Source organism: Indicator indicator, chromosome 1, assembly GCF_027791375.1.
Source record: "Indicator indicator isolate 239-I01 chromosome 1, UM_Iind_1.1, whole genome shotgun sequence".
Lineage (NCBI taxonomy): Eukaryota > Metazoa > Chordata > Aves > Piciformes > Indicatoridae > Indicator > Indicator indicator.
In genome coordinates, this window is record NC_072010.1 from 87,553,405 (window position 1) to 87,576,224 (window position 22,820).

Here is a 22,820-nt window from a genome sequence, read left to right on the forward strand (position 1 = left end):
TCATCAGAAGCCAGATTTCTGGAAATTTTTACAAGGCCCTCTCAGTCTCATCATCTCTTTAAGAGATGTAGTACCTGTGGCTTTTGAAATATTCAAAGTAACACTGGAAAAAAAAAAGGCAGAAACAACAGATCTTACTAAGGTAAAATCCTAGTCAGCCCCCGAGTTCCATCATTCTTGATATTAATTTAAAATGGATAAAATGCTTTGCTGACTTAGAAAATTCTGGTTTTATGTCTTTGTTCTATTGAGGAGAGTAATCAAAGCTCTGTGGAGAGAGATTGCTCAAAGTATAATTTGTCTTTCATATTTTAATTGCTGTTTGGCTGCTGTGGTCTCTCTTTAAAGGCCTATATGGTGTGAGAAAAAGGACTATAAATTGATTATAAGCTTAGCTTTAGTCCTGCTTTCCAGCACCCACACTGCAAAGCTGGTTGTGCACTTAGATTTCTGTTTATCTGTAACCAGACCTTTTTCTCTCTCTCTCACAGCCATAACTTCCTCCAGACACATTCCCAGAGGAAAGGGCAAACAGGGCCAGAATTTGTCCTTTGGCAACTTGGAAAAATTCTGAGAAGTTCAAGAAAAAAGACAGGGCACTATGATATCTACAGAAATTAAGATTACAAGTAGGAAGGGGCAACCTGAGCTCACTAAGCATCTGAGCTTCCATATGTAATAGAAATTGTATTTTAAGTATGAGAAAACACAGCCTGAGCCATCCACTATGCTATTTTCACAATCAAATTTAGGATGCTAACAATCCTGCCACAGATGAGTTCATCCCTCAGCTAGGTAAGACCACAGCCCCAGCTGCTGCTCATATTTCTCTCTTTGGTGCATGGCGGACTTATCAGTAGGCGATGCCATGCAAGGCCTCAAAGAGATAGCAGGCCTCCTATCAGCAGTAAGCGTGAGACTCTTTCTTGTGAAAGCCATTTTTTTTTTCAGCAAGCTCTCCAGACATCCCACTTGAGGTGTGAAAGGCCTGGAAACTGCTGCAGCCACTTCTGCTGTTTCCATTTCAGCCATCCACAGAGAAGTAATTTAAATGGTTCGGTGTGCTCTGTCTCTAAGAACAGTCTCAGTGCTCTCACATGGCAATATTTATTCTGCACCCAAAAATACTGTTGCAGTGCCAGAGTCAAAATATTTTATTGCACTCACTGCTCCTACATGTGTTCCTGTGTGAGTACAGTATGCAAAAGTGACATTATTTTTGCATGGTAACAGTTGGGCATTCAACATTTCCAATACCCATGTGGTGAGCTCACAGGGTATTCTCCAGCACAGAAAGCTTCATGGAATCCAACAAATGCTTTAGGTCTTTGGCTCACTTTCATAGCGTGAGCTTTTTCAAAAGCTCACTTTTCCACTTCTCATACTCACTGTATTCAGCAGAACAAGGCTCCCGTCAGCACAAATCTTCCTTTGTGAGTAGTTTTAACGTAATGTGTGAGTGGAAGGCTCAGCAATATGGCCAGGTGCCCTGCTTGTACTCTGCCATGAGGATGCTAACCTCTGGCAGATGAATGTGGTGGAGAGACAGGAGGAAGGACATGGTAAGCTGTCACAGGAAGACTCATCAAATCTCACATATATTTTTACCTTTTTTTTTTTTAATCCCCCCCCTTTCTTATTTTGAAATTAACAAGTATCCACATGGAAAGCACAGAATCCACCCTTCATGGAACTGAACTGCAGAAATAGCAAAGGTGTACAAAAGACAACATATCTGCTTACTTTTGCATGTGCTATGAAATACCCTGTGCTCTTGCAGTCTCATTCTCCAAAAAGCAAAGGCACAGGAATGGCCATGGATGAATGCCAATGAAGCACATATTGCTATTACCTCCACTATCTCTATTGCTTACCTTCATTAACTGCATGAGGCTTAATGATGCAACAAGTACAGTTTGTGAATTTTGCGCTGTTGACTGGCCCACAACCTCCACTGGAGGGAAAGAACAATTCCAGCTCCTGGAAACAATTGTAATTGAGAAGGTTTTAAATTCATCTATCTGCATGCATCAGCTTTTATCAGAATTAATCTCAAGTATCCATAGTTACAGAAGATAAATTTTAATTATAGATTTTTGTGCTACAAATATTTTTCCCTTGTAATATTCTCTCCAATCTATCTTTCTCTCTCTGGCATCATTGCTACAGTCATAAAAACATTATTTGAATATTTTTGCAATGTCTTTCTTTTGACTTCTGCAACGCAATCCATTTCTATTCAGAGCTTTCAAAATGCTGCTGCCACAGTCATGTGGTAGAAATGTTACCAGTTTTTGGAATCCTCTCTCTTTCCTCAGTATCTTTCCCAAGACCACTCCCATAAACATGTATTTTACCTTCCTTCTTTTAACATCATCTTTTTTACTGTATGAGAAAAGATACAAATACCATACATCTCTCAGCATATCTTCTTTCCATACACAAAACTGATCTCTCAATTTTTTAAACTTTTTTTCACCCTTTGTCTTAAACAACTAAGCTTTGTCTAAAATTGTTGACTCACTCCTCATGCCTTTTTGACCCAATTTCTACTTGCTTTTATCTTACTGAATTGAAGTTGACTAACTCAATTGCTCTCATTTCTGAGATGAATCAAAAGATCCTCCTTGCCTCCAATCACTTCCTTTCTTTCCTCCATCACTATTCAGGTATCATATAGTTTGGGTCTTAGACCACACTAAGGTGCGTTTCACAGCCAGGTTTCTGTTTCACTGTTCACTGCCAACTTCATACTTTTTCCATAACATTTATTCATGGATATTACACAACCTGCTAGTTAACATTAGTCAAATGCTCAAAACACAGATTCCATTTCAGACCTACTAGTCAAAATCACACTGATTTTTAGAGACTTGATAAAATGATAAATTTCTATTTAAGGGAAATAATAACGTTCTGGAAATACTAACAAATCCATGTATTTTTTTCCTGTGTAACAGTAGTAGTGCTAAAGGCCATTTCCTGGAACTGTCTCATCATATTACTGGCTCAGTTCAGATGGAATAGACTTAGTTATCTCCCATGCTTTAGTTCATGACACTCTGACAATTCCTGTAATCCATATTTCAACAATGATACAATTCAATCTTTCAACAGAAAGTAAAATGTTTGTTTTTCTCCTAGCAAATAATCCACGTTTTTAATGGACATATCTGAGACAAAATCTTACATCCTTCTACTGATAAAACGCTACATGCTCCAAAGTCCTTGTCCCAATCTGTTAACTAATGGCTATTCTAAAAGAAGCAGTCAGTAAAATATTTACAATCATTAACAGTTTGTTTTATCCATTACATGTGGAAAAAAAAAAAGTAACCAAATAATGCTGAAAGACTGGAATAATGAAATGCCAAGCTATAGCCAAGTGAAGCCTTAAAAGAAAATTATTTTCCTTCCCCTTTATTCCTGATCTAAAAAAATTCCAAAAATTGGCATGTAGAGAAACACTAGCCTCAAGTGTACTAGAGGCATACTTTCTCTTGCCATTTAGCCTACAGAAGAGCAATGTAATCTTCCACTCTAACTGTTCACTTTACCATACATTCATCAAATGTCATTGAAACTTCAGTGTTCCTTCAGGAGAGTTTGTTTAGGTCCCTGTATCTTAGATTTCTTTTTAGCAAAGCTTCTACAAGGTGCATCTAAATAGCTACGATGGCAACAACTATACAGCCATATAATACTGGGCCTATTAAATTAAAATAGGCATAGGGGTTATTAAATTCACAATTTGGATTGATTTAGTGAATATTGGTATTAGCAGTGACTACAAAGTTAATTTAACAAAAATAAATAATTTGCGTTAAATAATAAGAGAGGAGAATCCCCCAGAGAGACTTTATAGCAGCCTTCCAGTACCTGAAGGGGACCTACAGGAACACTGGGGAGGAATTTTTTGACAACGGCCTGTGGTAATAGGACAAGGGGCAGTGGTTTCAAACTAGAAAAGGGTAGATTTATATTGGACATTAGGAAGAAGTTCTTTACTATGAGGGTAACAAAATAATCCCAATATTGTAAAATGCCTCACATCAATGAGGCCTTGAAACGTCATTCAATGAAATGCAAAAAGAACAACAAACATCAGCCAAGTCACATTTAAGCTTCTAATCAAAATCTTATGCTAATAGATGTTCTTTCTGACACTCTCAGTTCAAAAGCTGGCACAGTTGTCATAGTAGTACACAGGAACAAAGAGAAACTTCATCCTTATGCATGAAGACAGCTATTTAACCAGAACTACAGAGACATTTTTATGACTGTAATTCTGTTTCACTGGAAGAAATCAATTTCATCCAAACTCTTCTGACTTTACCATCTTCATCAAGCCTGCCAGCAGCAAAAATACTTCAGGTCCGGCATAGGATTTCTTGTCAAAATCAGTGGCACACAGAGAGGATCCATCTGCCCAAGCATGGTGCAGACAAGCAAGATGAATGCTTGGCCAGCAGAAAACCAGCACGCTTGTTAGTTACCTTGCTGTGCCACACAGCCTAACAGCCTGTCAGAAGAAGCAGGTGAACAACTCTGCCCTTGCTACCAGGATATAACCTCTACGTATATTTTCTAGTATATGGTACTTGGCAACTGACTGGGTTTTCCCAGGGCAGGTCTGTCCCCAGATGTGCTATTGCAGCTATACCAGTTTCAATAAGAACAGACTAGGACCAAGGAAGCAACAACTGGTATCTCTCCCTTGCTGGTCTAAAGCTAAGATCATAGAATGACAGAATGGCTATGGTTTGAAGGGATCTTAAAGATTATCTAGTTCCAACCTCTCTGCCATGGGCAGGGACACCTCCCACCAGGCCAGATTCTTCGAAGCCTCATCCAGCCTCAGTCGAAACACTTCCAGGGATGAAGCACCCACAACTTCTCTGGGCAATGCATTCCAGTGTCTCACCACCCTCATAGTAAAGAAATTCTTCCTAGTGTCTCATCTAAATGTACCCTGCCCTGGTATACCACAGGTCCTTATAAAAAGTCCCTCTCCAGCTTTTCTGAAGGCCCTCTTTAGGTACTAGAAGGCCACTAAAAGGTCTCCCCGGACCCTTCTTTTCTGTGGGCTAAACAGACTCAACTCGCTCAGCCTGTCCTTGTAGGAGCAGTGCTCCAGCCCTCTGATCATCTTTGTGATCCTGCTCTGGACCCTCTGCAACAGATCCATATCTTTCTTGTGCTGGGGGCTCCAGAGCTGGATGCACTACTCCAGGTGGAGTCGCACAAGAGCAGAGTAGAGGGGCAGAACCACCTCCCTTAACCTGCAGGCCACACCTCTCTTCATGCAGCCCCAGGCAGCTTGACTTTTTGGGCTGCCAGCGCATATTGCTGGCTCAGGTCTAGTGCCTCATCCACCAGCACAATACCAATCAATCATGAGGTAAACTTTATTCTTGCCATTGTTATCAGTATACCTACCCCACAGCAACACAGACAAATAGTCATCTTAATTCTGCAGAAATGCTAGTAGCATCTATCACCCAGTCCTAGGACTTTTTCTTAGCACTAAGGAAAAAAATACACTGCAAACACAGCAAAAGGGAACCAAACTCCTCAAAGCCAAGTCCACTGTATTAGCTCTCAAAACACAACACACTACAAAGTGGCCTGTTTTCATAATTAGTTATTCTGAACAATGACAGCAGAGAGAAGTAGGCTGCAGGCAGAGGACTAGTGAGGACTGTGGAGAAGAGAAGATAAGAGAAACGCAGGAGGGCACAAAAGGATTTAATTATTTAATCCCTTTTTTTTTATGACCAACATTAGGAGGCTCAAAGTAGGTTATGCAAACTATGTAATTAACTCAATGTTTGTGCTGCACAGAAGACATTAGAAACGACCAGGCATGCTCTCCTGATCAAAGTGCCCAAGGTATCCCTTTGTCACAAACAAGATTTCTGTTTTCAGACAATTTATTTTCCCATGATAAAAAGGATCCACGAAGAATCTAAACTGGTTCTGAGCTCAAGTGGAGGAAAATGAGGAATACCTGACCCATCAGTTACCAGATAAAGCAAAAAATAAAACATTCAAAAACTTACTTGAGCAGCTGAAGCAACAGTATCTGGGCCATGAGCTGCATTTCTTAGGCCATTATGTCCAAAGTTGACTCTGATGCTGTCTGGTGCATCAGCCTGAGCCACTGCAGAGTTTGCTGGCCCCAGTAATGTTTTCCACTTACAAACTGCATCATCTCCTAAGATTTCCATAGCAACAATGGGACCGCTTGTTATAAACTGAAGCAGCTCACTGTAAAATGGAAACAGCACATGGTGATCCACAGTACAAACTAAAACCAACAGCAACGTATGATCCAGTGAAGGTGCTCAGAACTCAGCTTGGCAAAGCTTTGAGCAACATGATCTGCCTTTGAAGTTGGCTCTGCTTTGAGGAAGAAGTTGGAGTAGGTCATGTGCAGACATTCCCTTCTTATTATGGTTATAGAAAAAGAGCCAGGTAATACAAACTCACTCAAGCTACAGTGTAGTATGTTAGATTTCAAAAGAATTTTTAAAAAGATCAGTATTGGCACCAGTGAAAGGGACCCTGCTAACCATTTGCCTGACAGGAACAGTTCCTAAGCACCTCTCTTCTGCACAGCAGGATTTTAGGAGTCTCAAATACGACCTGTGTGTGTTCCCCACTGACATAACTTCAGCACTGCTGTCAGGATGCATTGCTTCATTGTCAGCATGCACTGAGATGCTGCCCTGTGATCTCTCCTGTGTATTTTGCCTAGACAAAACCCAAAGTGGGAGAGAAAGGAGAAGGAAAATTTGGAAAGTTTTTGGAAAGACTTATGGCCTCAAGCTGTGCCAGGGGAGGCTCACACTGGGTATTAGGAAAAATTTCTTCACAGAAGGTGTTATCAGGCATTGGAACAGGCTGCCCAGGGAGGTGGTGGAGTCACCATCCCTGGAGGTATTTAAAAGACATGTGGATATGTTGCTTAAGGACAGGGTATAGCAGTAATGGTTTAGCAGTAACTGTGGGATTGCGAGCTGTCAGAGTAGTTGGACTTGATGATCTCAAAGGTCTCTTCCAACATCAACAGCTCTATGATTCTGTGATAAATTCTGCATGAGACAGGGGACTTAACCACAAAGTAAATCATCATATGCTGGCATAAGAAGATGCCAATCGATTTTAATAGGTTGAATCTGAGTAAGGAGAAGAGATTGTAAGGAGCAGCCTGCCTCTTGTCCTGACCACCTCACTTAGAGAGGAGAAACACACCCAAAACTGGAAACCCAAATGTTCTATTTAAAAGCTAAATAAAACAACATTACTATAATTTGGTATCTTTAGAAAACATGTCTATCCACAAGCCTGCCTTTTCACTGTGTATTCTAGACAGAACCAACAAAGAAGAAAGTTGACTCAATGCTTTTTACATTACTTTCTACAACACTGTTTATCATGCAGACTAATCCTGAATCTTAAATTTTTTTTAAAAAAATTAATCCTTTAACATGAAAAAGATTCTTCTGGAAACAAGCAGAATTGCTATTTTCCCCTACTGTTCACTAGATTTTTATTGACTAGTGAACTTGCCAACGATACCTGAATTTAAAGATGATATGGTGCTAAATATTAATGAGTTAAAGATTTCACATGTCACTGCCTTCAAGATTCTTGTTCTATTCGATTTCTAACGCTTTATAACTATTGGTTTCTGAAATTCTGCACAGAAGATGTAGCCAATGGGACTGTAGGACAGGAAACAGGCACATCACAGTGGAAAAAAGGCTACAGTTCCTCAGATAGCTACCATTAGTGTAGATAGACATCTGTGAAATAACCCTACAGGCAAAATTCTTGGTTATTTATCAGCATATTCAAGCAGGCTTACTCAGCAAAGAAAAGGCAGTTCTCAATTTTCTTCTGATCTCCAACATGGTCAGACACAGCCTGGGGCCATATCTCCAAGAAGAGCTTGAGTTTGGACCCACAATATATCAGCTGATGTTGCAGGAGAGCAGCTGGCAGATCCTAATACTCAAGCATTTGTAACAGTACTGAAACCAGGCCTTTAGACCAGATCAGTGCAAATCCAGGTTTCAACATGTCTGAAAAACACAAGACAGAACTGCACTCTCTTCCTAAAAGAGGCAATCTGCCAAATTCAGAGGGAAGAAAAAAAAAGATGTTGGCACTTCCAGATGAAGTAGAAATGACACAATCTCTGGGTCATAACCATCAATTTGGGCAGTGGTGGAGCACTCTAGCATCATGGAAGTTTTGTCCAGTGGCAGCAGGACAGCAGAAAACTGCCCCATGCAATATCCTTATGATTTGGGTTATTTGCTACCAAATCAATTCTCACAACTAAGTGTTCCCCTCCTAATTCTTTTTTACCTGCAAGCTCCACCCTGGTCCTGAAGAAGTTCCTTCCCTTAGCTTTGATGTTTCACCTTGCTAGGAGCATTTTCACTTCTAAGAGACCAAAGGCATTCCCCTGATCTCATCAGGCTATAAGGAGTCTGAGTTAAACACTTGAATAGCTGAAATAAGGATCTGGCCCTGGAGGTAGGCAAGCAGGTAAGAGCTTCATTCAACTGAAGAAATTTCTGATTTTCCCATGGTCTTGTGGTACCAAATATGGTAAATCAATCTTATGCATTAAATAAACAAACTTAATACATGTCAAATTGAAATTGATATACTTACTTATAAAAAGGTTTAGATTGATGGTCTACATAGAAATCAGCTGCTTCTTTTCTGAAAAAAAAGACATAAAAATAGATGTACAAGACATATTCACAGGGCTCAGTTTTGGTGTCAGTCTCGTTTAATATCTTTATCAATGATCTGGATGAGGAGATTTTCATCTGTGGGACAGCAACATGTCCTTGTGGCCAAGAAGGCCAATGGTATCCCTAGGGTGCATTAAGAACAGTGTGGCCAGCAGGTCAAGGGAGGTTCTCCTTCTCCTCTGTTCTTCCGTGGTGAGGCCACAGAGTATTTCTTGTGTCCAGTTCTGGGGTCCCCAGCTCAAGAGGAACAGGGAGATACTGGAGAGACTCCAACAGAATGCTACAAGGATGATTAAGGGAGTGTTTTTACCTGCAGAAACAATCTGCTGTTTTTTTCTGGTTTCTGTGATTATGCTCATTTTGAGCAGCACTCTTTACTGAAAGACATTACCTACATGTTTTTTCAAATAGCAGAATCCAAGCATGAAAAAAGGTACAGCTCTGCTACCTGCAATGGAATTTTTCACATCTCTCTCATTTGCAATTTGGACTTAAGCCCAATATTGCCAGAGGAAAGAAATAACCTCAAGAAGAACCTCAGAAGAATTTAATTTTCCTAGCCTTGACAAATATTGGAACAGCTTTTTTATCAAAATGACCACCTGCTCACTGGAACTCAATAATTCCTGGTTCGCTGATTTCAGCTCACTGAAAGTATGAGCCATTCAAAATATTTTCACTGACCATACACCTCAGATGCTTTCCTTCCACTTCATAACTAGGGCAGAAACAGGATTTAAAAATTATGCTAGTCACAGGAATTCTTGAAATCTCAAACTTCAAACCTACACTCTGCAAATAGTCTTAGGTTTTTGCTTATATTTCACTATTTCACAAGAAAATCCTCTTCTGAGACTAATTCACCAAATAATTTTGGAAAGCAAATACGAAAAACATTTGCAAATGGATTAAGTGTTATAATCTCTGAACACAAAGAAATATTTGAGGTATCGATTTTTGAAACAATTTGAGCTCTGCCACTCAGTTATGAATTCCTGTTTCAGTAAATATAAAACTGCAGTTGTGCTGTATAATTTAGTTCCTTTTGCAACTTAGTTCCTTTTACATTTCATCTCCCTCATTAGTTCTCTGTTTTTAAAGAATGGAAAGCAGTGTTCATCTGGGAACACTATACTGAACTGAAGTATGATTCAAAGGAGAGGCTAGAGAGCTGCTCTTTCAAAGCAGGTGCCTGCCTTCACTTTTATATCTTGGCTACAATTTTTATAGAAGACATCAATCTACTTAATAGTTATTGCCAGACATATGTCAGCAATAATCCTTTTAAAGAAAGCAGTAGATGATGATATCAGTTTGAAAAAGCATGCCACCAGAAATCTAATGGTAGAATACCTCAGCAAAGCCATAGTTCTATCATTTTAAAACTGCAGTCTCAAGAAACATAGTATATAGTATGCAAAGAAACCACAAATACTGGATGCATTTGAAATGTCTTGAGTATCACAGCCCGATCTTGCTTTTATTAATAATTATTTTCAATTATACAAGTCAAACAAAAATGTTTATCTAGCAATAGGCAATGAAAGTTCAAGTCTCAAAGTTTCTTCTTCATCATGAGTCAACTCTAAAGCACGTGACTTGACTCAACTGTTCTTAGATTCTCAGACAGACATGGAAATGAACCACCATAAAACACACCACTCCAGGATCAAATCTCTCAAACTGCAGGAGAGCAAAACAATAAAGAGCTGGCTTGAAGGATGCCATGAATCATAGACTCAACCAGGTTGGAAGAGACCTCCAAGATCATCCAGTCCAACCTATCACCCAGCCCTATCCAATCAACTAGACCATGGAACCAAGTGCCTCATCCAATCTTCTCTTGAACAGGCTGGTGACCCCACCACCTCCCTGGGCAGCCTATTCCAATGGGCAATCACCCTCTCTGTGAAGAACTTCCTCCTAATATCCAGCCTATACCTCCTCTGGCACAACTTGAGACTGTGTCCCCTTGTTCTGGTGCTGGTTGCCTGGGAGAAGAGACCAACCCCCACCTGGCTACAACCTCCCTTCAGGTAGTTGTAGACAGCAATGAGGTCACCCCTGAGCCTCCTCTTCTCCAGGCTAAACAACCTCAGCTCCCTCAGCCTCTCCTCATAGGGTTTGTGTTCCAAGCCCCTCACCAGCTTCGTTGCCCTTCTCTGGACACGTTCCAGTACCTCAACATCTCTCTTCAATTGAGGGGCCCAGAACTGGACACAGTAGTCAAGATGTGCCCTGGCCAGTGCTGAGTTCAGGGGAAGAATAACCTCCCTTGTCCTGCTACACTATTCCTGATACAGGCCAGGATGCCATTGGCTCTCCTGGCCAGCTGGGCACACTGCTGGCTCATGTTCAGCTACTATCAACCAGCACCCCCAGGTCCCTCTCTGTCTGGCTGCTCTCCAGCCACTCTGTCCCCAGCCTGTAGTGCTGCTTGGGGTTGTTGTGGCCAAAGTGTAGAACCCTGCACTTAGCCTTGTTAAATCTCATCCCCTTGGCCTCTGCCCACTCATCCAGCCTATCCAGGTCCCTCTGCAGGGCCCTCCTACCCTCCAACAGATCAACATCTGCTCCTAACTTGGTGTCATCTGCAAACTTACTGATGATGGACTCGATTCCCTCGTCCAGATCATCAATAAAGATATTGAACAGGATGGGGCCCAGCACTGATCCCTGGGGGACACCACTAGTGACAGGCTGCCAGCTGGATGTGGCACCATTCACCACCACTCTCTGGGACCAGCCCTCCAGCCAGTTCCTGACCCATTTCAGAGTGAATCTGTCCAAACCACGAGCTGCCAGCTTTGCCAGGAGCTTCTTGTGGCAGACAGTGTCAAAGGCTTTGCTGAAGTCCAGGTAGACTACATCCACAGCCTGCCCCACATTCACCAGGTGGGTAACCTGATCATAAAAACAGATCAGGTTGGTCAGACAGGACCTGCCCCTCCTGAATCCATGCCTGATCCCTTGACCATCCTGTAGGTTCTGCATAATTTCACTCAATATGACCTGTTCTATAACCTTGCCTGGCACTGAAGTCAGGCTGACAGGTCTGTAATTTCCTGGTTCCCCTCTTTCAGGCCCTTTCTGTGGATAGGCTGTTGGCTGGCCAGCTTCCAGTCATCAGGGATCTCTCCAGTGAGCCAGGACTGCTGATAAATGATGGAGAACAGCTTGGCCAGCTCATCTGCCAGCTCTCTCAGCACCCTGGGATGGATCCCATCTGGTCCCATGGACTTGTGAGGATCCAAGTGGCTCAGCAGGTCCCTTACTGCTTCCTCCTGGATTACAGGGGGACTATACTAGTCCCTGGTTCCATCTGCCAGTTCAGGAGGCCAGTTGTCCTGAAGACAACCTGTCCCACTATTGAAGACTGAGGCAAAGAAGAAACTGGAGTTGTTTGAGGAAGGATCTATCACCAAATATTGCAACAGATGAATGTGGAGACAAGGGGAAGTCACATTGTTGTTTTATCAGTATTTTAGAAAGCAAAAAAAGTTTTGAGGTAGGGGAAATTGTTCCTGACCTCATGCAGAAACCATAATGAAACATGAAAATGGTACTACGTAAGACGGACAAAGCTTTTCTTTTCAAAGACACATTGTATATGAATAGATTTGACAAAGCAGCAACAGAGTAATAGTGCTTAGGGGAACTTAGGGGAAATTACTTTTCTTTCCTCTTCAGCATGCTTTTTTTTTTTTTTTAATCCTGTGGTTCAATGAGATAAGTGGAGAACAGTGCAGGCTGCAGGGGACTTAGGAAGAAGTATGAGTAAAACTTGGCCAATCCTGCAACAGATTTAGAGGATCACCTGCTTTGCCTGGGACTTCCAGTCATTAAAAGCAAAAGAGTCTGGGTTTTGAGAGTACAAATTAAACCAACAAACTAACAACTTCATAGACAAAGCTGTTGTAATCAGCAATATGATTTGTATCAGGAAGCCAGGAGGTGAGGACATACAGACATGCCAATAGCAAACACTGCTGAATTGCTGAAGCTATGGTAGTCATCTTGGATTCGTAAGAGAGACATTGCATACTTAAATCACTCATACTTTAATATTCTGCTTAATTCTCTACATGCTTTCAGGAACCTACATGATTATGAAACTGATGAGTCTACCCTCTCTTACTCACTGGAATAGATTTGATCTGTGGAACAACAGAGGATAGCTTCAGAGAATGTTAAACAGCATGAATAATAATAAGATACAATAGAGCTAACCTTAAAAATTCCTTACCTTGAAAGCATCATCATTTTGGCCTTAGTTATTGTAAACCCTGCATTAATAATGATATCAATTAATTCTCCAAGCTTAGGCATCGCATCAGGTTTAATCAAAGCCAGGGTTCTGGGGAAAAAAAAAAGTAGTAGATACAGTGAACATTACTTTCTTTAGAGGATTTGGTGTGCATGTGGAGTTTATATGCGGGGGGGGAAAAAAAGGAAGGGAAAAAAAAAAATCACATCAAAGAGAAATTCTGTCAGTCAGGCATCCTAGTCCCAGTGTCTCTTCAATTTCCACACTGTTCTTGAATGCCTGCACAAGACATTACTCTGACAATAACAAGCTTTGCACATTACAAATTCCTAAGCTTTTAACCAAGATCAGCCCACAATGCTTCACCAGCAGTTGTTATTTACTGGCTTCTCCCTTCACTCTCAGAGCAAAGAATTTGACCACTTCTTCCTAACTAGTGTGCATCTCTATAGCTCCTCGCTCTTGGCTCTGAGTTAGACCACAATTAATTTGTTAATGTCTCCCTACACTTGTTCAGACCCCTTTTTTCCCTGAAGTTAATCATTATACAGATCAAAATGAAGCTGTTAAAATTACCTGTTTAAAAATATTCCCTAAATGTGTCTCCTGCATAAAATTTCAAGTGAATTATTGTTTTTTATTATTACTTTTAAAATATTTGGAGGCCTCAGGGAGAAGAAGGTCCAATTGTGCTTGGTACAGTCCAAACACTTCATGGTATAAAATTGGCATGCCAAATATCTGTCACTGTTAATAGACACAATAAAAGGTTGGCAGCCGAGGTACTGCGTCTCTTATCCTGACTGACAACTATATTCTAAGGGATACCAACCCATAAAATCTCTACACTATCCCCCACATCTTTGTTTCCAAGTCCTGTCTTCTTGATAATTATCTTTTTATACTGTACATCCCCAAGCCTAGGACTGTTTTATTAGCATGCTTTGCATAGCACCAAGTACACCATCAACACCAAACATACCATTAATCAAAAATAGCAAGCACAAAAAGAAGGTCTGTAAAATGGCGTTTTCTATTTGTGTTCATCTTTGGGTGAGTCAGCTTCAAATGTGCTCAGCTTACAAATCAACAGATTTATTCAACCCTGTATCTCAAAAACTCCATGCCTCTGACAATCCCAAAGAGCTCTTTCCATCTTTTACACACTTTTTAATAACGAAGGCTAACCAAGATAGAATTTTTTATCGCAGTACTTCCTTAAATGAAAGGCAAAGAATTGCCATTTTCTGATTTTATATACCAGCAAAGCATGGAAAGCAGCCTTGAGGTTAGCAGAAATATACTCTATAGCAAGAGCATACTGAGGTTACAGGAGATGGACAAACTCCCACTACATTTACTTTGAACTTTAAAGTCACCCTAAATTGACAGATGCTTTAGGAACAGACAGACTTCAAAGCAAATCTAAAGGAAGGGTGGTATAGGGACCAGGAAATATGAAGAGAAAGATTTCAACGTATGTGACATTTCAGACCTCAGAAACAGAGACTTCCTCAAGCATCAGGAAGCTCAAACATATGAACCAGTGTAGGCCCAGATCCATGGGGAAATGTGACACACAAAGCCTGATGGACTAAGCATGTAGCTAGAAACTGCAGGACAGCAGTCAGCCAAGCCTATGCTTCAGTACATTGCAGTGCAAGCTAAAGTTGGTTTAACCCTATCTTTAGACCAGGGAAGGCCAACCTCTGGCCAGCATTCAAAAGCATCTGCCAGCATACTCCATGCACCTGACAACCCATAGCCTGTTCCACTCTTCCCCAAGGATTTCACAGCTCCACCTCATTTTATGACATTATTTATCACCTGACAGTGTGCCATGTGCACTGAGGCACATGAAGGGGAGCAGTTTTGTGCTTGACCCACAGTCACACAATGCATGACCTGCATTGCAGCACAAGAGATTCTCAACTCTGTCATTTACTATAAGCAGTAAGGATCAAACTACTGGAATGAGACCTCCAGCACTGTTTGCATTGCCTTGAGGAATACTTTTTTGAATCTATATTATTACACAGGCTATTTGAGACAGGACTGCTAATGCTAGAAATAAATTGCCCTTGCTTTTATAATTTCAATCCTTCTAGTAAAACTGTAATTCCTACCAATATATAATGAAATATTGCATTATGAAGCAATTTATGTAGAAGACATTAATACAAACTGCACCAAGCAACTCATAATACTTTTTCCCTAACTCTGATGTATTAACTTTAGCATGTCAGTGTGAGCTTCTCAGAGTGTAATTGAGAATGCCAAAGACTGTTTCTGAGATTGGATTTTGATTCATGCGTGCTATTTTTAGTTTTAATTAGGAATATGTTTCTTGCGGCTTGATATTATGCAGTCTGCGAAGTACACTTTGAAAGTTTTATGTCTAGGAACAAAGGATAAAGCATGAAAATTATGCTCATTTGCTTACATTTTCAGAGGGACTGTACAGCAGTACTACAGTGAGTACTGAAACAACAAAAGATGGGAAATGATCAAAGGAACAGCACACAATGCACACTGTGGCTATGCTTTTAACATCTACTTATTTCTAATAATAGGACTGCTGCACATACAGTAGTTTACATCTTGTAGAGGAAGAAACACTGATTATGTCAATGACTAGAAGCATAAGAATAACATACCAAAAAGAAAAGAATTCAAACATTTCTGGTTGAGACAGAAGCTTTCTAACACTATTTTCAAACCCACATTGCAAGCCATCTACTTAGATAGGACGCTCCAGTCACGCAAATGTTTACCTCAGGTTACAACCACCCAAGATCACAAGTCAAAGAACAGAGAAATGGAACTCCTCCCATGCCAGTGGTTCCTAGAACATCAGTCTTAAGAGGAAAGGCTGAGAGACCTGGGGCTTTTTATTCTGGAGAAGACTGAGAAGAGATCTTACTAATGTTTATAAATATCTGCAGGCTGGGTGTCAAGAAGATGGGTCCAGTCTCTTTTCAACAGAGTCCTGTGATAGGACAAGGAAGTTCCACCTCCACATGAGGAAAAACTCCTTTAGTGTGAGAGTACCAGAGCTCTGGAACAGCCTGTCCAGAGAGGTTGTGGAGTCTCCTTCTCTGGAGACTTTCAAGACCTGTCTGAATGTGTTCCTGTGTGACCTGCCCTAGGTATTCCTGCTTTGGCAAGGGGGTTGTACTAGATGACCTCCAGAGGTCCCTCCCAACCCCTACCATTCTATGATTCCTTATGGGGTATACTTCAAGAGAGCACGTGCTTACTTACCCTTTTTAGTCACTGTTTGTAACCTTAATCTGATACACCAGGAAAGGAGTAGGGAAGAACACCACACAAATATGGCTGTACTTAAAAATTGTCACAACACTTAAGAAAAATAGCTGTAGAAAGTGAAGCTCCATAGAACTGTCTTAATTTCAGCCTAACTTTAGAGAGGATTTCTGTAGATCTAGGCTCTTTCTAAACACCTGAAGTCACATTCACTTGCTTTCCTGAGAAAAAAACAGTCAAGATTTTTTTAATATACATTCCTCAGCCTCCCTCAAAGGCCTTTGCTGAGCCTGTCTGCATAAATATTCAGTGACCAAAGAATGTATTTCCCCAATCAAACTAAACTGCTGATAGCCCTGTACAGCACAAGGGCAAGAAAAAGATGGGGAAACATTCTGCCTTATACAACATCCTCAAAATTATTAATAGAATTCCAACTGCAGATTTATTTTATGAATTATCACATATTGCAGAAATTTGACTGTAATTTAGTAACTGTTGTAAAACCTAATAGGAAGAGGCCTAAAAGACAAATACCTCATAGGCAACTGTGTTGCCCAAGGACTCTTTTAATATGACACTGTTTACCCAGTGAAAGCTTCTATAAAGAAACTGGATTTTGAGAATCCCTTGCCTGTTTAACACACCTTTCACTACGTTCCTTTGGGCTATTCTGAATATGTAACATCACTTGCATATCTATGTTATCTTTCAGCCCACATTCCTAAAATGTTTTCCAAACAGCTGAGATGTCATAAATTCCCTTCCTTCCTTTGTATAGCAGTAGAAAAATTCACCCCCTCCCAGCGCAAATATAGTGCTGCTGTGTAGATGGCAAATTTCCTTGCAAGAAAAAAAATGGGGTTTTATCACAAACTGCCTTTTCTTGGTTAAACTGCATCAGCAACAGGGCCTATGCTAGTTTAGGCAGAGCAGAAAGTATACATCTATAAAAAGCTACAGCGATATAAAACCCACAAACAAGATAAATGTAATCTACCCAAGGCTCCACTGAGGAATAGTTAGAATCATAGACTCATTTAGGTTGGAAAAGACCTCCAAGATCATTAAATCCAACCATTAAGTCAACTCTACCACGTCCACTACTAAGCTATATCCCCAAGCACCACATCTACACAGCTTTTAAACCCCTTCAGGGATGGTGACTCCACCACCTCCCTGGGCAGCATGTTCCAATGCAAATTTCCTACTGTCCAGCCTAAACCTCCCCTGGTGCAGCTTTAGGCTATTCCCTCTTGTTCTATCACTATCTACTTGGGAGAGGTAGAGTAGCCACATATATAGAAGCTTCCCTCTGATTCTCTGGTTTTCTCTACCTCCTTTGCTACTCTTTCATTATGTCCAACTCTAACTTGGAGAAAAACTACTTCTGGAAAGATACTAGGTCAGTCATTATCATGGCAATATTTTTATGAGGTTAAGACAAAGATGTGTGTTAAAACTTGAAATTCCTCTTGTATGTCTAGTTATGTACAACTGTCCAAAGAGAGTTCAAAATAAGGCCAGTGAGTGGGAGGCAGGAAGAAAGTAGGCGAATAAGGCTCAGCAGAAAACCATCTCTAAGAAAGCAGTCTGTGCTCTTTTCAAGAAAAGCTGGAGGAAAATTATCAAAATGTATTAATTTGCAAATTCAGAGATTAATTGCACTGTGGTCAAATTTAAATTCCTTGCAAATTAACCTTATTTTATTAAGTATCTCCTGAAATTTTTATTCCTGGATGGGCTGTTAAAGTCTTTTCCTGAGCAACTCTTTCAATCAAAAGGAGATTGAGTCTTATCTTCATTCATCACAAAAAAAATTTGTCTTAACGAGTCCATAGGCTTTACTGACATTCTCACTCTATACTTCCTGCCCTCATGCATACAAAGTTTAAGAAATGCTTAAAAAAATCTCAGGAAAAAAATCCTCTATAGTGGGAAAAACAGTAAGAGAGTGGGAACGGACCTTTCATTTCTGTTCCTACTGTTTTCACTTACTACTAAGAGTAGATTGGATTGTTAAGTCACTAGGATTCTGTGTAGATCCCAGACAGTCAGAGTAGGTAGTTAGATCCAGGTCTTTCAAGCCTGTAACACATCAGGGTCACCCTATCAATTATGCTACAATACAATCCACGAATCACAAGAATCCTGCTGCTGCCTGCCCCAGGGAAGTACCGAAGCTGAACAGGACCCCTGATCTCCTACACCCCTTATTCTCTCCCAAAAGACCTAGAAGAGGGAGCAGTTGACAACCATGGAGAAGCTGGTCTTGAGGATTTATCATTGGGCAACAGTGGCAGTCATGGGCTTGCCCAAAAGCAGGGGCAAACTCTCTCTGCTTCTCTCCAGCTATCAGTATGCCAGATCACTTCAAACTGCACACAAACTTGCAGCTTTCTCCTCCTCACCTCACAGAGCCACAGAACAGCCTACGTTGGAAGAGACCTTAGAGATCATCTACTCCAACTTCCCTGCCACGGGGAAAGATGCCCCTCAACCAGAGTTGGTTGCCCCATGGGCCTCTCAGCTAGCCTTGGTTGCTCAAGACCTCATCCAACTTAGCCTTGAACACATCCAGGATGGGGCATCCACAACCTCTCTGAGCAATCTATTCCAGAGTCTCACGATCCTCGTAACCGAAGAACTTCTTCCTAAGAACCAAACTAAACCTACTCTCCCTCACCTTAAAACCCCTCCTTGTCCTATAGCTAGACAATCTTACATAAAGTCCCTCTCCAGCTTTTTTGTAGGTTCCCTTCAGGTATTGGAAGGCAGCTATAAGGTTCCCCCCCCAAAGTCTTCTCCTCTCTAGGCTGAACAATCCCAACTCCCTCAGCCTATTCTCATAGTAGAGGTGCTCCAGCCCTTGGATCATCCTTGTGACCCTCCTCTGGACTTGCTCTAGCAGTTCTGTGCGCTTCTTATGGTGGGACACCAGAAGTAGATGCAGTATCTGAGGTGGCATCTCACAAGAGCAAAGTAGAAGAATCTCCTCTCTTGATCTGCTGGCCACAACCCTCCTGATGCAGCCCAGGACATGGTTTGCCTTCTGGGCTGCATGAGTGCACTGCTCGCTCATGTTGAGTTTCAAATCAATCAACACCCTCAAGTCTTTCTCTTCAGGGCTACTCTCAACCCAGCCTGTATCTGTGCCTGGGACTGGCCCAAACCATACAGAAAGCCTATCTTATTTCCAGCTATTTTGAAAGCCCAACCACAAAGAAAGATTTCCAAAACTATGCTTGTTACCTCTCTTTGCGGCTCCCCAGCTTGCGGGCTGTGTATTGGTCCCCATAGTCCAATATGGAAAGGTGACGAGAAAAAACAGTAATTTTGTTGCCCACAAATAAATCCTCCAGGTGTAAACTCTCATACTTGGTGCGCTTCAGAAAGGTGCGATGGTTCTTCACATCATACTGCAGAGAAAAGAAAATTACAATATACCATAGCAAGAAAACTCAACTTTTACTCTGCCTTCAGAAATTTTCACAGAACTGTGGGACTGAATCTGATCAGGGTTGTTCATCCTGGAGAAAAGAAGACTGAGAATACCTTATACCTGCACTCCCATACCTGAAAGGAACCTACAGAAAGGCTGGAAAGGGACTTTTCATAAGGATGTCTATTAATAGGGCAAGGGAAAGCTGAGGAAGAGGTTTAGACTGGATCTTTGGAAGAAGTTCTTCAGTATGAGGGTGCTGAGGCTCTAGAATAGGTTGCCCAGAGAGGTTGTGGATGACCCATCCCTGGATGCATTCAAGGCCAGGTTGTTCATAGAATCAGAGAGTCATAGAATGGTCTGGGTTGGAAGGGACCTCCAAAGGTCATCTAGTCCAACCCCCTCTTCAATAAGCAGGGGCATCCTCAACTAGATCAGGCTGCCCAGAGCCCTGTCAAGCCTCAGCTTGAATATCTCCAGGGATGAGGCCCCAACCACCTCCCTGGGCAACCTGTTCCAGTGTTCCACTACCCTTATGGTAAAGAACTTGTTCCTAACATCCAGTCTAAATCTACTCTTCCCTAGTCTGAAGCCATTGCCCCTTGTCCTATCACTACAAGCCTTTGTAAACAGTCTCTCTCCATCCTTCTTGCAGGCCCCCTTCAGGTACTGGAAGGCTGCTATTAGGTCTCACTGGAGCCTTCTCTTCTCCAGGCTGAACAACCCCAGCTCCCTCAGCCTATCTTCATAGCAGAGGTAGCAAGGATGAGGCCTTGATCAACAAGGTCTAGTAGAGAGGTGTCCCTCCCATGGCAGGGAGGTTGGAGCAGACAACCTCTAAGGCCCCTTCCAGCCTCGGACATTCTGTGATCACTAAATTGACTCTGTCCAGTCTCACTGAAAGCTTTCCCTAGCAGATCTATGCTGTTTCACAGACCAATGGCTTGCACCGGGAATGATACACGCTCTGGCAGGTCTCCTTCCCAGGGCATTGTTCCAGTGATACTATGCTTTATTTGACTTTTGACTACATAAGACTCAGAATTAGGGATGGATGGATAACTGCAGTACTAGGTTGAGAAGTTTTCACTGCCTAAAGCTGCAAGCTCAAAGGCCTGTCAAGACAATTCAGCTCTATATCATCATTCCAAACAAGAAGCAAGACATTAATGTGTAGTTTTCTGGGTGGGCTGGCAAAGCACAAAAGGCAACCTGCTGAACAGTTTCTTCACTGCATGTAGATATTAAAGATGCCTTCAATTTCCTGAGGAAATAGAATCCTGTGAAAAGAAGAGTTTTGTTCTCGTTTGGCCAGATTTCCCCTTCTCTGTCTTGAATTACATGTTCTGTCCTCTATTGCAATGGTATATAGAGCTAAAAGAAAAACAAACAAAACAACAAACCATAATTCCCAAAATCTGTGAAAGAAAAAAAATAAGAGCAAAATTTTGAAATGTATGAATACTTTGTCCTGTTAGAAGTTTAGAAGAATTCTAAATTTTTCTACAATAACCAAAACTACAGATCAAAAAATATATACATCGATAGCTCCTTCTGCTGAAGCAAGGAATAATCCTCCCCTGCTGAAATGTCTTCAGTGCCTCATACATGCTCCTACTAAATGTTCTCTATTCAAGCATGGTAGGGAATGAAATGACAGCACACTAAGACAAAACAAACAAAACCAAAACACAAACTTGAATTCAACTAGTTTGTTTTTTTCCTGAACTTTGCCAGGAAGCCTATAAAATGCCTGGGTCATACTCACATTCTTCAGTATCTTGACTAAAAATCTGAACATTTCCTTGGTTATTCCACAAGCTATTTCTTCTTTTTCAAGAGGCAAATAAAGGTAGGGGGGAGGCATCTACCTGTTAAAGAATTCTTCTTTAGTGTGGAATTTTGCATCTGTTTAAAAGGCCTTTTTATAAAGCAAATGATAAGCCACAGCAGAATAATGTAAGACTGTTTGGACTGTTCCTCTCTTGCCCATGTATAATTAGAAGTACTCAAACCAAAATAGTTCTCTCATATGAATCCATCCCTCTTAAAGATTTCTTCTCTCTTTTTAAGAAATCTCTTGCAGAAATCAAGTTGCTCAGGCTTTATGAATTCCTCATAAGAGTCATTAACTATGGAAAATTCAGGGAATGAGGCATCTCTTTGTCAAGAGGTACAGTCTGATCATATGGGCTGCTTGCCTTCCTTGGACAAAAACCTGTGCTGTTTTCTTCCAGCTGCAAAGCAAGCTGGAAACTTATTATTCACACTATCATTTTTCTTCACAAGAACCAAGACATGAAGAACTGAAGAAGAAAAGGAAAGCTGAGGACTTCACATAACACAAGCCATCAATAGCTCTTCTCCACACTCAGCTGAGGTGTGTGGTAAAGAGCTACTGTCAGGGAGGTGAGAAAGGGGATGAAACATCTTTCTCATGAGCAAGTTGAAGCTGGCTCATATCTGTTACCTCCTTTCTCCTAAGACATGTCAGAGGTATGAGCAGGCTGGCGTCTCCTCAGGAAGATACTAAGCTATGTAAATTCTGCAGAAATGTAAAATAAATTTAAAAAAATCAAGAAAAGAATTCTAGACTTGATCTCTGTCCACAAACTCACCCTCAAAAATTATTTTGAAATATTCTTTCTCTAGAAAAGATACACATTTTTGCTTTTTTCAAACTCCTGTTCTGATCACACATAGCCCATATATACTCATGACTATGTACACGCCATACGATCTTAACCTAAGAGCACAGCAGAAAAATACAAAAGTCTACCAAGCCACAGGTGTTTGATGGTGAATGCATTAATAAGCTCAAGAACACCTTGAAAGCTCTTGGTTTTGAGACATCTAGGTGAAACGAACAATTTTGCCAGCCTACGCATGGTTGTGTAGGAAGATTATTACGGCTCCTGACTGATTAGCTAAACTGTCTCTGGGAAAGAAAAAATAAAAATCCTCACATTTTGACAACTGTGCACACACAGGTTTCATACCAAGAACTAACTTAAAAGGGACAACTTCATGATAGAGTTTGTTTAAAGAGACTACTAGGAAAAACTGC

The 22,820-nt window shown here is 41.1% G+C and overlaps 1 protein-coding gene across 1 annotated transcript in view; it reads right to left on the reverse strand.

Annotated features, from left to right (window-relative positions):
- NME7 (NME/NM23 family member 7) overlaps positions 1 to 22,820 on the reverse strand; it is a 79,467-nt gene that overhangs the window by 53,397 nt on the left and 3,250 nt on the right. The window contains exons 3-7 of the mRNA XM_054386344.1: positions 19,564 to 19,730; positions 13,024 to 13,134; positions 8,692 to 8,742; positions 6,063 to 6,270; positions 1,875 to 1,980 (exon numbers count right to left, since the gene is read on the reverse strand). Coding sequence (XP_054242319.1) covers positions 1,875 to 1,980; positions 6,063 to 6,270; positions 8,692 to 8,742; positions 13,024 to 13,134; positions 19,564 to 19,730 — 643 coding nt within the window. The remainder of the gene's footprint in view (positions 1 to 1,874; positions 1,981 to 6,062; positions 6,271 to 8,691; positions 8,743 to 13,023; positions 13,135 to 19,563; positions 19,731 to 22,820) is intronic.